At 50.1% G+C, this 16,308-nt stretch overlaps 2 protein-coding genes across 14 annotated transcripts in view; both read right to left on the bottom strand.

Annotated features, from left to right (window-relative positions):
- Positions 1 to 837: 837 nt before the first annotated feature.
- Stoml2 (stomatin like 2) lies at positions 838 to 4,325 on the bottom strand. The gene is made up of 10 exons (XM_008842402.2): positions 4,166 to 4,325; positions 3,812 to 3,937; positions 3,238 to 3,337; positions 3,039 to 3,097; positions 2,848 to 2,949; positions 2,566 to 2,700; positions 2,292 to 2,436; positions 2,096 to 2,175; positions 1,783 to 1,911; positions 838 to 1,116 (listed from the first exon to the last, which is right to left on the bottom strand). Exons 1-10 carry the CDS (start codon positions 4,208 to 4,210, stop codon positions 982 to 984), a joined length of 1,056 nt encoding a protein of 351 aa, XP_008840624.1. The 5' UTR covers positions 4,211 to 4,325; the 3' UTR covers positions 838 to 981.
- An 897-nt stretch (positions 4,326 to 5,222) lies between these two features.
- The window catches only part of Fam214b (family with sequence similarity 214 member B), a 14,429-nt gene continuing 3,343 nt past the window's right edge, over positions 5,223 to 16,308 (bottom strand). For 3 of the 13 annotated variants that reach the window (XM_008842396.3, XM_008842398.3, XM_029567966.1), the window contains 8 exons: positions 9,611 to 9,754; positions 8,403 to 9,366; positions 7,847 to 7,905; positions 7,589 to 7,694; positions 7,132 to 7,290; positions 6,850 to 6,918; positions 6,588 to 6,763; positions 5,223 to 6,467 (listed from right to left, as the gene is read on the bottom strand). In XM_008842396.3, the coding sequence (XP_008840618.1) occupies positions 6,314 to 6,467; positions 6,588 to 6,763; positions 6,850 to 6,918; positions 7,132 to 7,290; positions 7,589 to 7,694; positions 7,847 to 7,905; positions 8,403 to 9,290 (1,611 nt within the window). In that variant the 5' untranslated portion in view covers positions 9,291 to 9,366; positions 9,611 to 9,754 and the 3' untranslated portion in view covers positions 5,223 to 6,313. The other 10 variants (XM_029567968.1, XM_029567969.1, XM_029567967.1 and 7 more) reach the window with 10 other exon arrangements.

Genomic DNA, 16,308 nt, shown 5'->3' with positions numbered 1-16,308 from the left:
TGGACATACATCATCACTTAGCAGAAACAGGACTGCACTCCCCAGTAGTTCGGCAGCCATGTTGTTAGTCTGTCTACGCTGCTGATTACTCTTTTTAAAATTTTAATTATTTTTATTATTTATTTATTTTTTGGTCTTTTTGAGACAGGGTCTCCCTATAGCCCCAGTTGTCCTGGAACTCACTATGTAGACCAGGCTGGCCTTGATCTCACAGAGATCTGCCTGTCTTTGCCTCCCAAGTGCCAAGACCACGGACATGCGCCACCACACCCTATTTTTATTTTATGAATGTTTTTTAAATTTTTTTTATGTATACGAGTGTATTGCCTGCATGTGAGTGCACCCATGTCGTGCAATGCTGTGGAGATCAGAAGAGGGCTTCAGATTCCCCTGGAACTTGAGTTAAGGATGGTTTGTAGCCACCATGTGGGTGCTGAGAATCGAACCCGGGTCCTCTGCAAGAGCAGTCAGTGCTCTTAACCGCTGAGCCATCTCTCCAGCCCCTTTATGAATGTTTTTTGTATGCCTACTTCTAAGTGCACCAGTGCATGCAATGCCCATGGAGGTCAGAGGAGAGCATCAGATCCCCTAAAACTGGATATATAGATGGCTGTTAGCCACCATGTGGGTGCTGGGAATGGAACCTAGGTCCTCTGCAAGAGCAGACATAGATCCCCTCCCTGCTGGGTTCTCTTGAAGAAAGAAAGGATGAACTCACTTTACATGTTCACTCTTGCTCATGGAAGATCAGCTCCCAACACCTAACAAGACTGGAAGTGGACATCCAAAGAAACACCAGTGATTTTCCTAGTTTCATTCCCCAATCAAAGAGGACAATTTCCAATTTGCCATGGGTAAGTTTATTACATGATTAGTAAGTTCAAATAAAAAAATAAAAACTAGAATCTTGGCAGTAAGGCGAGGGACAGAATCCAAGAGTGGTGTTCCTTGTCCCCAGACTCCCTGGCCAAGCCATCTTCACTAACTGAGCTTGACTCGATCCAGTTCCTCAAGACCTGCATCTGTGCCCTGGACATCTCTGCTGCTCCCGCTGGAGACTGAGTTCTGGACTCCTGACACTGGGGCTTTGGTGAGGGCCCCATATACACCCATGGCCTGAGGAGAGGGATAGAGAGAGAAAAAAAGTAACATGAGGATACCTTTGCTGTGTACCTGTGTTGTGTAATGCCCATAGAGGTCAGAGGAGAGTGTCAGATTCCCCTGGAACTGGAATTATAGGGGCTTGTTAGCTGCCATGTGGGTGCTGGGAATCAAACCTGGGTACTCTGCAAGAGCAGTCAGTGCTCTTAATCACTGAACCATCTCTCCAGCCCCAAACAGCCTTTCTTTCTCTCTTTCCCTCCCTCCCTTTCTCCCTCCCTCCCGCCCTCCTTTTTTCTTTTTGAGACAGGGTCTCATGTAGCCCAGTCTAGCTTCTAATTTGTGATCTTCCTGCCTCTCCTGAATGCTGACATTACAAGCATACATCATCAAACCAGCCCCTTGTTTTTTCAAGCTTGGTCTTAGAAGGTTTACAGTCAACTTTAAGAATCTTACTATCCAACAAACATACTCAGGACACTGACACATTTATCTATAGAAGGAAAGTTAAGAGCTGTTTTATCTGAAGGGAAGTATTTCACTCTTAGAATCTCTACAGGCAATGAATGGAAGTCTAGGGCCAAAGCACTCTGAAGACCTCTAGGTGTACAAGTGTTGACGAATGGGTGGGTCTTAGCCCCTAGCAATGCTACTGTGTGTTCTTCCCCAAAGATATCTAACCTGAGCCACCATACTGGTGACATCGCTGGGATTAGAAGGCAGTAGGATTGTGTTGGAATCCTTGGCAAGTTTGGAGAATGCGCTGACATACTGCTCAGCCACAGTCAATGAAGCTGCTGCATCGCCATTCTGTTGTCACAGGGGAATCAAATCAGACCACAGATTTGGCAAGGGCGGACAAAGGTCAGGTTCCCACAAAGAGGGTATATAAATCATAACAAAAAGCTCATGTAATCTGTCTAATGGAGCCCATGATGTCAGGAACTCTCCACAATTTATTTCTAGCCCCCATTCCCACCCACAAGCCTCTCACATGTTGAGTTAGAGCTGCAGCCAGGATTCGAATAGCTTCAGCCTTGGCCTTGGCCTTGGCCAGAACTGCACTGGCCTCTCCTGGAACAAAAAGATAGTTGGAGCCATGAAATCAGAGTACTCCGAAGCTCCTGTCCCAGCACTAATCTTCAAAGACCAGTACCCTACTCCTCCCTCAGCCTCTACCCTCTGCTCACCTGCCGCCTGATTTATTTGTTCAGCCTTTTCTGCTTCAGATGCCAGGATCTGGGCCTGTTTCTTCCCTTCTGCCACATTGATGGCTGACTCACGGGTCCCTTCAGACTCTAGAACTGTGGCCCGTTTCCGCCGCTCTGCCTCTACCTGGAGCCCCAACAACCCTCATGAACAAGAAACCAGGGGAAACTCTAACTAAGACCTACAGCTTTATTTATCACTGTAGGGGAGTCCAGTTCCACTGGGATTAGAATACACAGCAGTTCTTTTCCCTACCTGCATCTGCATGGACTCTTTCACCCGGGGTGGCACATGGATATCCTTTATCTCATAACGCAGGCAGCGAATACCCCAGCAGTCAGCAGCCTGGTTGATGGCATCCACAATGTTGGCATTCAAGGACTCCCGCTCCTACAGTAAGAGAAATGTGAGCAGCACAAGTCAACATAGAGGGTGCCTAAACTGAGAAGGGCCTGAGACTAATCTTAATCCCCAGAAAAGACTTGACAGGACAAACCATGTGTCCTCAGACCCTAATTCAAGCCCAGATCTGCTTACCCGGAAAACTTTGTCCAGAGAGAGCTTGCCAAGCTCTGATCTCATAGTTGTTTGAGCTAGCTGGGTGACAGCATACTCGGGGTCCTCCACACCATAACTTGCCTGAAAGGGGCATGATAGCATAAGAAACCCGAATGCAATATTTCAATAAGGAGCGATTCAGAAAGCTGAAGAAAGCACTGGGCATCTACCTTGTAAGGATCCATAATACGCAGGTAAAGGACTCCATCTATTTGCAAAGTTACATTGTCTGCAGGAGCAAAAAAAAACAAGAGAGAAAAGGAGGGAGGTCAGGACTTTAGGTCCCAACCAACTCTTTCTCCTAAGCCATGATCTATAGCAAACACATCCTGAAAGCTCAGAGCGCCCCTGCCACCCTGTATCCCTCACCAAGAGTCACAGCCGACTGCTCAGGCACGTTGATGACAATTTCCTTGAGACTTTGCACGTATCGGATCCGGTCTAACACTGGGATGAGGACGTTCAAACCCTGGGAAGAGGAGTCATAGGTCCTCAGAAGAATGGGAGTGATAAACTTGAGATCTAAGCTAGGCCTGGAATAAGCACCAAGCCACATATGGAACATGCCCAGAAAAGCAGTAGCTCCTACTAAGAGATGTCCTCAAGGCATAGGGTGTCACTGATAGAGAAATCTAAGGCACAAGAATGACAGAAAGGCTAGGCCTCTGAATGTCAACAGAATGAGAGCCAGCAAGAATAGCCATCTCCAGGCAGACAGGTGGAACAGAGAGATTGGGTCGTAGTAAGGAAGGAGCCTGTAGGATACTAGGGTAATAGGAAAGGGAGGCAACAAGGGTGTGATGATAGGAGACTGGGCCCTGACAGGACTGGCCCCAGGAGTCCAGGGCCAACGCTGCAAACAGGCTCCAAGGAGGTCCCACTACCGTTAAGAGTGTAAAATCTGAACATTTGGTGGCTGGAGGTAGACAGAAGGGGTTCTCACAGGTTCCAAGATCCGGTGGAAGCGGCCCATTCGCTCCACCACCCAGGCCTCCTGCTGAGGAACAAACAGTACCACGGTGTTTCGGGGCAACCCGGAGGAGGCACGGCGCGGAGCCTGCACAGAGCCCTGGAGAAAGATAGAGGGGGCTGAGATACCGGCCGCGCAGCACCCCACCCCTCCATCCCGAGGGCATCCCCCAAATCGCGACCCTCCAGGGTCCCCGGAGACGGACTCACGAGGGGCCCATGATCTCTGACCCCAGTCCTTTCGCAAAGTTGGAATCCCGTCCCGTCCCAGCCGAGGGCCCAGGTGACCTCTGTCCCGACCCTCGGAAGAAGGGTGCCTCGCTCTCACCCTCAGCAAAAGGGCTCCCGTGCCCCGCGCCGCGCGCGCCAGCATTTCCTAAAGCCTCAGCGACCTCCTCCGGAACCAACAAGACGCGGGGCAGAGCGGCCTCGCTAGCCGAAACCGGAGCCTTTCCTTCTGCCGGTCCACGCCCCCCAACGTACTTCCGGCGTCTCTTCCTCCATTCCACACTCAACCAATCCGCGTTACTCGGGTGTGTGCGCGTCAAACCGTTCCCTGGGAAACGTAGATGCTGAAGACAGAGCCCGGGGCCCAAGGCTTCTTCTGGTTCTAGAGAACCAAGATCTTGGGCAGGGTGGTAGGAACGGAGGCAATATTCGGCCTGCAAATGGCCCAGAAACACCTCCCACCGAGTACTTTATACTTGTGACTCAGTTTACTTTCCAGCTCATACAGTTGCCTCCATCAGTCACCATAACGACCAGTGAATTGGCGCTGACTCGTTGCCATGGTTTCCAGTGACTTTCTCTGGTAGTCATGCTGTTGTGCCCAGCCCTCCCACTGGGAACTGACCCCATTCCTGTTGCCATGGTAACTAGGCCTAACTGCCTGAGGATTAAGCTAAGATTTCCCCCTCCCTTCTTTCCTTTCTCCCAAGGCATCAACAGCTCTTTTCCACATCTTCGGTCAGGTCTAGTCCCTTTACATACAGAGTCCATCAAAGAGCCTCAACCTTTTTATCCAGAGCATGTCACCTTGCATGGTCGCTGGTGCTCTCTCTGGCACATTCTTTAAGAGGTCTGTATCATCATCATCATTCTTATTTTACATATAAAGACACTGAAGTTCTGAGAGGCTAAAGACATTTACAGATCCAGTATAAGAATTCAGCTCCTCAGAGTTTAGTTTTTATCTATCGCTGAACCCAGCACCTTTACTATCTTAAAAAGAATAAGATCATGCTCCAATAATCCACCTGACCTAGCCTAAGATTTCAAGAGTTCCAGCCTGCTGCTACCTCTTCAGAAAGAGCAGAGTCCTAGCTCCAATTAGACCCTCCATATCCATTCACACATCCTCTAACAGAGAAGAAAGTAGACCTTAGTTCAAGTCTCCAAACAAGAATTTATTCTTTTTAATTTTTTTTCTAAAAAAAATGTACCAGGTACAATTTTTCCTGTTTTTGTTTTGTTTTTTCAAGTTTCAGCAAATGCTTGTTCCCCTCTGCCAAGCCCCGAGAGTTAAGGGCTGAGGCTGAGTCAGAGTCTGGAGTGGAGAATGGGGTAGTTGGGAACCACATGACTGAGTTTGAGGGGTGCCCCTCATCCCAGCTGAGGTAGGTGGGTCAGAGTCTGGCCAGGTGAGAGGAGGCACCCCAATCCTTAGCCCTGACTCTGTCCCTGGAAACCTTCCTCAGTCAGGACCCCAAAGTAAGGAGACACAGGCAAGAGGAGAGGGACAACTGAGTCTGAAGCCCTAGGTGAGGGGTGTTTAACCCCTGTGTGTGTGCATACATGCACTTTCTCTCTCACAATATCCCACACAAACAAGTTTGTGCAACACACACACACACACATACACACACACAAATTGGCTTTCAAAGATGGGTCAGAGGATAGGGGAGGTAAAGGAAATAGGGAAGAACAAGGGAAGCTGAGTCTTTGGCTAGTGACTCAGTCCCTCTGCCATAAACCCTCTGCCCCTAGACAAAGGAAAGCAGTTCTCCCCTCCCCCCAACATCAACCTCTTCAAGTCCTGAGAGGTTGGAGCAATATCTGAGAGTAGGGTGATGCCAATTATCAGGTTTGGGAGGTTACCAAGGCAATCCAATTTGAATAAATTATAAATTAAAAATAAATAAAATAATAAGTGGCCCCTGCCCAGGACAGGGAGGCAACACTGGCATGACTTGCCTGGGTACATGGGACAATCTCAGGGTAGCTCTGGTTCCTCCCTACTACCCAAGCTGGCCTGGGAAACTCAAAGGGAGGGGACAGGCACATGGAGTACCCAGAGTAGACAGGATATGGAAGGATCAGAAGCTTTAAACACCCAAATGATGGATTTGGGTATGAGCATGGCGAGGACTTTAATTCAAACCTAAGGGGGCTCTCGCCATTTCTCCACTGTTTACCCTGTCCAGGATGGAACGGAATAGGCGAGCTTTTGGCCCATCTAGGTTCAGAATGCTGGCAATCAGGGCAAAGGTGAATAACGTGGATTATGGGGGGCCTCAGTCACAGCCTGCAGTTCATAGGGGAGCCCTGTGTCCAGCTCCAGGCTCCGGCGGGAAAAAAGCAGGCGGATATCTCCATGCAGGCTTAAGCGGCCTGAGCGGGAGCTCCGGAACCTGGGGGAAGACAGTGTGATCCAAGTAAGTATCCAGACAGTAGAGAAGAAGGGAGAGATCCTGTTTAGGGAGAGGACAGATACCCGAGCCTCCTCAGCTCTCCCAGGGTTCTTTCCTCACCTGAGGTGCAGCAAGTAGCAAAGGAGGCGGTGGGTGGGGCTAGCATTTCCCTCTTCACCCACAGGCACCAAAAAGAGGCGATGGCGCAGGAAGGTTATGTGGGCAGCAGGCATGTCCGAGAAATCAAAGGTCACAAGGAACATCTTCACCACAGTCTGATTGGGGTTAAATAAGGTCTGGGAGGCAGGACAATCAAGGTTGGTAGGGCCTAGGGCCTGGTTTTTCCTCTCTTCCCACACCCACTCCCTTAGGGCAAACTCACCACTTGGATGGTGCCCATCTTGGGCACACTGTAACCCTTCCTCCCCAAGGGATTCAGGTCCACAACACCCTAGGAAGATCAAGAACCATTAACCAGGTAGAACTAGGAAAGTCCTGAACACTAAATGCTGAATCTCTACAGTCTGTCACCTTGGACTTGTTCCTACCCCATACTAGAATTTTGCTCACCTGACCCTGACTCACTCTTTGGTGAAAAACAAATACCTTTTGCTACTCCCTCTGCCCCTAATCCCTCAGAGGCAATTTTGAGATTACATCATACCAAGAAGGGGGCCGGGGCATTTTGCTCAGAAACATCAAAGAAGGTGACAGTGACAGGCAGTGTGACATGCTGGGGGCAGTAAGACCCACTGGCTCCAATCTCTGCAGTAAAACCTTCAATGTGGCCGGATGGTGCAAAGCGTCCTCGAAGTAACGACTCCTGGTGTTAGGGTGGGGTAGACATATTTTGAGAGTGATGCTGCTTCTTTTCCTATTCATCTGAGCCCCATTCCAGCATCCCATTCCTCCCAAGAGCTGGGTGTGGTGGCAGACGCCTTTAATCCCAGCACTCCAGAGGCAGAGACAGGTAGATCTCTGTAAATTGCAGGCTAGTCTTCTGGTCTATAGAATGAGCTCCAGACCAGCCAGGGTTACATAGTAAGATCCTGTCTCAAAACAAATAAACCCAAAACCATTCCTCCCAGGAATCCTCAATCATAAAGCCCAAGAGGAATTACCTCAAAGTTGCCCAGCAGGGTACGGCTGGCAGCAGGGGTAGGAATGGGGGAGGCACTGGGGGTGCTCAGCAGGCCTGGCCCCTTCCGGAGGCTTCGAAGGGAGCTCCTGGTAGGAGAATGGACACATGGTGGGTTGGCTGGAGTATTCTGGGTATTCCTGTTTCCAGTCCTTGGGCTCCCCTACTATAATGCTGGAAAGATTACAGACTCCTGCCTTCACTTTCGAGTACAGGGTAGAGGGAGAAACTAGTCACTTACAGCTTCAGGCGACGGGCACCTTTCAGCCTCTGCCCCATGGAACTGCAGTCTGTTGGGTCCTATGGAGAGAAAAGATTAGAAAAAGAGAATGGATGGAGGCCAGGTGTATTCTGGGCCAAGGATTCACCACAAGTTCTCAAAAACACATCTCTGGAGCCCGGTGTGGTGGCACATGCCTTTAATCCCAGCACTTGGGAGGCAGAGGCAGGTGGATGTCTCTGAGATCAAGGCCAGGTGGGTCTACATAATGAGTTCCAGGCCAGCTGGGGCTACAGAGAGACCCTGTCTCAAAAAGACAAAACAAAACCAGAAGACTATAGATATATCTCAATTGGTAGCATGCCCAAAACTCCAGGTTCAATCCACACCACCATAAAAAACAGGTGTAGTAGGACATGCTTTTTATAATCCCAGCATTGCACTTAGAAGGTGGAGGAGGCAGAAGGATGAGAGGTCATCCTCAGCTACATAGGCCAGCCTGGAATACATAAGACCCTATCTGGGGAGAAAGTTAAAAAAAAAAAAAAAGAGTAGCTAAGTTTGTCCCCTGGCTTACCAAAACAGGTTCCTTGGGCCCAGGCAGCAGGTGGCTCCAGAAAGGTGTGGCTTTGGCATCAGAACTGTTGGCAGCAAGAGGGTGGCCCAGGGTTCCCCGGCGCCTCCGAGGGGCTGGCCCCTCATCCTCAGAGCTGACATCTGGGGCTTCTCCAGCAGGCAGCAGCCTTCGCTTGGTGGGGCAGGGGCCTGGAGGTCCAGGGCCAGGGGGGGTGTGCTCGGGACTGTGCCCATTGGCAGTGCCAGGGGATTCCCTAGGCCAGGGGCTGCTCCCATTGCCCACCCTGGCCACTGGGCTTTTACCCCCTATTTGTGCAAGATTGTGCAAATCAGTGTCAAGTGTGTGCAGCTGGCCTGAGGGGGCTGGCCCCGGAGACTGCCCCAGGTACCCCTGTCCTCCTTGATCTGGAATAGCCCAGTCTCTGGTGTGCAAAGTATTGCAGGAAGCATTTGATGGGGGCCAGGAGGGACTCTGGGCCCCTGAAGTCCAAGGTGAGGTAGCACTACCTCCCCGTTCCACAACACAGAGGCCATGATGGGAGAAATGCTGGCTGGCCACACCCAGTCCTAGTCCCAGTCCCTCTGGGCTTAGTAGCCCCACAGTAGATGGTTCTTCGGGGGGTAGTCCCTCTCTGTTCCCCAGCCCAGGACCTCTCTTCAGCTCCCGGGGACTCTCAGTGGAAGCTGGCCGCTTCAGAACCCTATGAGGCTCAGAGGCACCAGCTGGAGGGGAAAAGATGGATACCTGGTAGACCCCGGGGTTTGTAGCCCCCCCTGCTGGGCTGTAGCCCATGAGCAGGCCACCCTGAAGGGCCCCCTGTCTGGCTGGAGGCTGTGATGGGCCAGCCTCTGGCTCTGAGGATGGAGACGGCTCCTGCACGTGGCGCATGAAGCCCCTCCTTGGGTCAGGGGGGGCCCCCCCCACGGCCTTTATGCTGGGCCTGGGCTGGGGGGCCTGGGGACATCTGCAGAAAAGAAGAAAATGTGATCAGGGGACTCAATGACTCTTCTTTCTTCTAGCTGCATTTCAGACCCTCCCCTTGCCTTAACAGGTGACCTTGAATGGTTCCTGGAGGTAAAGATATCCAAATCCCTGGATTGATTAATGGAAGGAATTCAGAGGCTACTCTTAGAACTCCTGAGAGGGGTACATATTTAGCTCAGGATTCTTACTGGACTTGCCACCCCCTTCTTCTTCTGGGAACTTACTCCGATGAAGAGGCCTCAAGCCTAGGCGTGTGTCGCCTTTTCCTGTCTGATGCCTTGCTCCTCTAGCTTGCAGTCTGGTCCATGCCTGCTGCACTGGCAAGGTGACTGCCACCATTCCGTGCAGCTCCTGGGCTCAGCTGGACCCTGGGGAGAAAAGAGAAAATATAAGGCAGGATCCCTATAGGCAATGAAAAATCCCTCCCCTAATATGGGTTAGTAGCACATACTACTCCAGGCAGGACATCCTCCTCCCTTGTGACCAGCTCTTTCAGAAACAGAAGGGGCAGGATCAAGATCCAGGGCCCACAGAGCAGAGTCAGGCTACCTGAGGAGTCAGAGAGAGGCAGGGCTTGGCTGAATGCAGTAAGGATGTGAGAAATGAGTTGAGGCAGGATGGACCATATGTCAGGGACACCATCTTCGGAACCGGTCCTGATAAAAGGGGGATGAGATGCCCCCACAATCCAAGATACCACACCAGCTAGCAGGTGGATGGGATAGTAATTGACCTTTCTTACTCAAGGCTACCCAGTTGCACAACTCCTTCCCATATGCCTATTTCCAGAGGGGCAAGTGCCACCCAGAGTGCTAAGGGCAGAGGTCTTACACAGTCACACCCCATCATATACTCCTCGGAGGTACAAACCTCAAGTCAGCTCCAAGCCAGTCCTTCATCCTTGAACTCCCAACTGCCCCCAGCAATCAGGCTTTTTAACAAGAGACAACAAATCTAACCAAAAACAAGTGGTGGGAGGAGGAAACACTGTCAGAGGCACTTTCTAGGTCTCACCCCTCCCCCAAGGCCCTGCAAACTAGCGATAAGGAAGCAGCAGGCAGTCAACTGGAAACAACTAGAGTATCTCTCTGTTCCTTCCCCTCCCCCAGTGTACAACCAATACCTAAAAAACCTAAACCATTGCTTTCCTGTCAGGACACAAAATGATCTTCATGGACCAGTCCACCATCATAAACCAATTAGAGTGATGACATTGTCAAGTTGAAGGCCAGCTGCCTCCACAGTCAGCCTTATTTGGTCAGAAGTCTGTGCTGCCTCACTACCTACCCACAGTGCCCTTTAGCCAGGCGAGTGGGCTTACTTTATAATGCTAGAGGCTGAGGCAGAAGTATCTTGAATTTAATACCAGATTAACTAATTTTATGAGATCCTGCCTCAAAAACAAAACCACAAAAAACAAGGTTGGGCATGGTGGCACAAACCTGCAATCTAAGTAAGAGAACCAGGTGTTCAGCCTTACAGAGTTCAAGGTGAGCCTGGACTATATAAGACCCTATCTCACAAAAAGAAAAAAACAAACCCCAACCAAACAAAACAGTACTCTTTCCCATTCAAGAAACATCCTTTATATGCCTACCCAAGCTCTACTCCTTATCCTTGGCTAGCCACAGGCCGCCCCTTCCAAAAGGTTTGCTCTTCAACCCAGAACAAAATATATCTCTTCTGACACTTCTAGATGACAGTGTCACTCCCTCTAGTAACCCGGTGATATTTCTGTTCACTTGGGATCAGAGAAGAGGTCTGTGTTTCTTTCTCTGCCCAATTCCAAGCACAGGAGAAATCACATAACAAGGCTCAGATAAAGTGACTGCAAGCCCTAGTGATCTGGGCAGCAGTCCTGACAGTGCAGATGAGAAGCAGAGAGATTAATTGCACAGGGAGAATTTCAACAGCAGATGTGGTGGTGGGAGGCAGAGACACATTTCTATAACAATTATTCCCATCATTGCAGTCCATACTTTCCCATTTCAACTGGCCCTCTTTAGAACCAAAATCCCTAAGAAAATTCTGGTCCTTTGTGGTGGGTGGGGTGGCTGGAAAGGACAGTGTTGTCTGAGGGTACAACCTGTCCTCACTTCTACCCCTCCTAGTCTCCACCCAAACCTTACAAGTTCAAGAAGGGCCTTTTCCTTAGAGTCCCAATTTCCAGGTCATTCAAGTTGCCCTTTTGAGCCACTGCCTGGAGGAAGCTAGGTGATGACGCCATGCCCTACTTGACCCCAGCGTGCCTAGCATCTTCTCATTAACCTAGAGCTGTCTTAGTTCCTGCCCTGTCAAAAGACACTGTAAGCCTCCCTGCCCTGCCATACAGCCAGTCTAGCTTTGGACCATGGCTTCAAGCTGACTCATGGGGCAGAACCAAGATATGCCAAACCTCATCCTCCATGCAAGAGATGGGCAGCAGCTGGCATTAAGCAGCTGTGCCAGGCTTTGGCTGCCAAGGACTACAGCTCCCAACATGCCAAAGGAGCAAGGCCAGCTAAAACAACAAGTCCCAGAATACCATGGGGTCTGTACTCTCAGATACTTGTTAGGCCTGGGAGGTGGGAGAGGTTCTGGTATAGGAAGAGCACCTAGGCTCAGTCTTTCCTCTCCTTCAGTATTAAAGATACCAATTTTTAAACTGACTAAGAGGGTTCACAAGAAGAATTCCTATCCATGTGCTGCCACTTTCATTCTGTGCGGAGTCCTTCTGCTTGCTGCTCAGTTTTGTCCTCACACATGTCCACAACATACAAGGGTGACTGTTCCCACAGACCACCACTGTGAGTAGGAAAGTCAGTCTCTGCTTTCACCCACCCTTCTGGCCCCTAGCCTAGAGCCCTTCACCCATAATGGAGAGGGAGTAGACCTCAGCAAGCCCTCCAAACTAAGTCGGGTAGACTCACCTTGGCTCCTGGACTCCTTGTTCTGGACGATCCCCCACCCCCTTCTTAGCCTCCCAGGTTCGTTCTCACTCCTTTCCTCTTCACAGCCTGGGACAGGCCCCATACCCTGCTGGAGCTTTGAAGATCTGCTCTTTCCCCCTAGCACACACTCACCCCGCTCCCAAATTGGCTCCGCTGCAGTGGCCGCTGCTCCGGGCCCTTCCGTCCCGTCCCGTCCCCTCCCCTTGGATCCCCAGTCCTCCCTGCCTCGGGGCCCCCAACCCAGACAAAGGGTGGCTTAGGCTGAGAGCCTTGCTCTGCTGGGTTCTTCTCTGATCAGCTTCGTGTGCAACACTAGCGGACTCTGGCGTCCGCAGCCCCCCCAGCCGCTGCTGTACCCCTCCCCGCGACAGTCCCTCCCCGGGGCCGCCCCGGCTCCGCGCCGCAGACTCCGCTGCCCCTCTGACTCACAGGCCATTTCCTACCAGCTGATGGGGCCGCCCGCCCCGCCCAGAGCCCCGCCACCCCCGCCGCTGCGACCACGGCCGCCACGCCCCCCTCTGGCCACACCCCCAGGGCAACAACCGTGCTCATTGGCCCAGAGGAGGCCAGCCTCTCAGCGACCGCAGGCGTGAGTCACGCCCTCTCCAAGGGGCGCACGCCTATTGGTCCACATAAGGGCAGGCCTACCCAATGGCGCCCCGCCCATCTCCTTAACCCTTCTTCTGCAAAAGTCCAAAGCAAAGCTGCCCTGCCATTTAACCCCTTCAGGCTAAAGCCTACTACCTCTCAACCCTCCTCCCCCACCCTTCCTGTTCTGAGGCAGACTAATAGGAAGCGCCAGAGCTTTTATAGGCACAGCTCAACCCCTAAAGTCAGTCTACTCTTTTCATACCAAACCCAACCCTAAATATCCCCAAGCCCATTCATCTCTCCCCACATTCCAAAGCAGAGCTCCAAAGTAGGGGATTGTTGCAACCCAGGAGGCTCCCTACAGTCCAGAGCAGAAGAAAAAGACCTAAAGTCATACCTTATCTCCATTCATTCTGAGAGATGGTATCCTTTCTTTAATGTTTTTTGTCTTTGTTAGATCACAGGGCTCCGGAGATAAGGATATATTTTAATTTCAGGGACTCAGATCTTATTCTCTGTAGCTCTACATTATTCTCAGGTCAGGCTGTCTCATCCCTCAAGCTAGCACTCTGCTCACAGGCCCCTGCTCTGTTCAAGGAGGCAGAGCATCCTAGGTAAGGGCTTCTGCCCAGAGTAAAGGAAATGAACCCAACTCCTGCGATGGTGCTCATCTTATGACTCACAGCTCCCTCGAAACTCACCACCCTCTCCCTGAGTCACTGGGCCCCAGGCCCAGGCCAGATTCAGCCAAATTAAGTGGCAATAGAATCAGCATCCCTAACCTTTGTCCTCTTACTCTGTAAATAGCCAGGATGAAAGGTTTGAATAGTCACAGCCATTTTTTAGAGGGACTGCTTTAGAGATAATCTAAGAAAATGTGCAGCCCTGTCTACCTTGTCCTCTGAACTTGTCAGCAAGTCAGACAGCCTTTTCTCCATCATCCTCAGAATCAGGAAACTCCAGAATCAAAAGAAGTAAAGTTCATTCTCTCATCATTTGGAGGCCACATAAGACTCCAAGGTTCTTGTTTCTGCTATACCTATGTTGTGAGTGCCCCAGGATCATCAGTTTATTGCTGGACAGTTAAAGGAGATTTCCCTCCCTTACTTCCTTTTTGTGTGCTACAATTAGATACAAGCAACAACAGTTCTAGGCTTCCTTCTCCTTACCTCTGAGGAGTGGGAAAACCTTAAAAAAGAACCCAATCGGCTGGAGAGATGACTCAGTGGTTAAGAACACTGACTGTTCTTGCAGAAGACCTGGGTTCAAATCCCAGCACCCACATGGCAGCTAACAACTGTTGGTAACTCCAGTCCCAGGGGATCCGACAGCCTCTTCTGTCCTCCGAGGGCATTGCACAACACGGGTGCACTTACCTACATGCAGGCAATACACTCATACACATAAAAATATAAAAATAATAAAAAATAATGAATAAAACATTTTTTAAAAGAACTCAATCCCTATAGACTGACTTCCCTACTGGTTCTCTAATGCAAAGGAGCAGGATGAAGAAAATTTTCAAAACCCTAGCAAAATTCCAGTATAGCAATATAAGAACTGATTTGCCTCAGCAAAGACTTCCTAGGAAGACAGAAAAAGACCTAGAATATTGTAGAAAACAAGAAACCCTTAGCCACCTTGTTCTGTCTTACTGCTACTACCATACATCCTGGTGTTAGTTTTCTATAAAGATCTTGGGGACAATAGTAAAGGTGGGGGGATCAAAGATGTTCCATTCCATAGTACACCCTGGGGAAAGTAGCATTGCACAATCATGTATGAGGTCATACCCAGTTGCCCTTATGAGTGTACCTTGCATTTTTGTTGTTCTGATTTTTAGAGACAGGTCTTACTATGTAACCCAGGCTGGCCTTGAATTTTTGATCCTCCTTAGCCTCTGGAGTGCTGGATTACAAGTTATTGGGGAGGGGGTATTTGTTTTGTTTTGTTTCTTTGAGACTAGAGTCTCATGTAATCCAAACTGGACTATAATTCCTGTCCCTCTGCCTGTGGCTCTGGAGTGCTGGGATTACAAGTATGTATCACTAGGCACAGCCTAACTTTAAAAAAAAAAAGGCGTGCACCACCATGCCCGGGTATTATTTATTTTTTTATGTGTATGCATGTATTGCCTGCATGTAGGTAAGTGCACCATGTCGTGCAATGCCCACGGAGGTCAGAAGAGGCTGTTGGATCCCCTGGGACTGGAGTTACGGACAGTTGTTAGCTGCCATGTGGGTGCTGGGATTTGAACCCGGGTCTTCTGCAAGAACAACCAGTGTTCTTAACCGCTGAGCCATCTCTCCATCTCCTTTAAAATTTTTTTTAAAAAATTTATTTTAGGCGGGGCGTGGTGGCGCATGCCTTTAATCCCAGCACTCGGGAGGCAGAGACAGGCAGATCTCTGTGAGTTCAGGCCAGCCTGGTCTACATAGTGAGTTCCAGGACAGCTGGGGCTACAGGGAGACCCTGTCTCAAAAAGACAAAAAAAAAATTTTATTTTATAATTGTTTTGCCTGCATGTATGTACATACACCATAGGTGTACAGTTTCCTCAGAGGCCAGAAGAGGACATCAGAACCCCTAGAACTGCAGTTTACAGACAGTCATGAGCCACATATGTGGATGCTGGCAAGTGTTCACAACCACTGAACCATCTCTCTAGCCCCCACCTCAACCCTACCCCACCTCTTTTTTGAGACAGGGTCTCAATATGTAGCCCTGGCTGGCCTCAAACTCATAAAGATCCAACCTGCCTCTGACTCTTGAGTGCTGGGATCAAAGGCCTGTGCCACTACGTCCATCACTACCCCTTTGTACAAGTGTTTTGATGGCCAGTATGTTTACTGGTATGTGTGTAGTGCCATGAAGGCTGGAAGAGGACAACAGAGCCACCATGTGTGTGCTGGGAGTCAAACCCAAGTCCTCTGGAAGAACAGCAAGTGCTTTTAACTCCTGAGTGGCCTCTTCAGCCCCCTGTCCCCTTTTTAAGGCTGGGGCTATAACAGAAGATGACTTTGAATTCCTGATCCTTCTGCCTCTATCTCCCAAGTGCTGGATCATGCTTTAAAAAAAAATTTTACTGGGTCAGGCATGGTGGTGCAGGCCTTTGATCCCAGCACTTGGGAGGCAGGAACAGGTAAATCTCTGAGTTCAAGGCCAGCCTGGCCTACATAGTGAGTTCCAGGCCAGCTGGGGCTACAGGAAGACCCTGCCTCAAAAAGACCAAAAATAAATAAAAAATTAAAAAAAAATTTGCTGGGCATGGTGGCGCACGCCTTTAATCTCAGCACTCAGGAGGCAGAGGCAGGTGGGTCTCTGTGAGTTCAAGGCCAGCCTGGTCTACATAGTGAGTTCTAGGACAGCTGGGGCTACAGGGAGACCCTGTCTGAAAAAGA

The sequence above is a fragment of the Nannospalax galili genome, unplaced genomic scaffold, assembly GCF_000622305.1.
Source record: "Nannospalax galili isolate Female #2095 unplaced genomic scaffold, S.galili_v1.0 scaffold341, whole genome shotgun sequence".
Lineage (NCBI taxonomy): Eukaryota > Metazoa > Chordata > Mammalia > Rodentia > Spalacidae > Nannospalax > Nannospalax galili.
The sequence above is the reverse complement of the archived record's forward strand: the minus strand, read 5'-3'. Positions and strand labels throughout refer to the sequence as shown.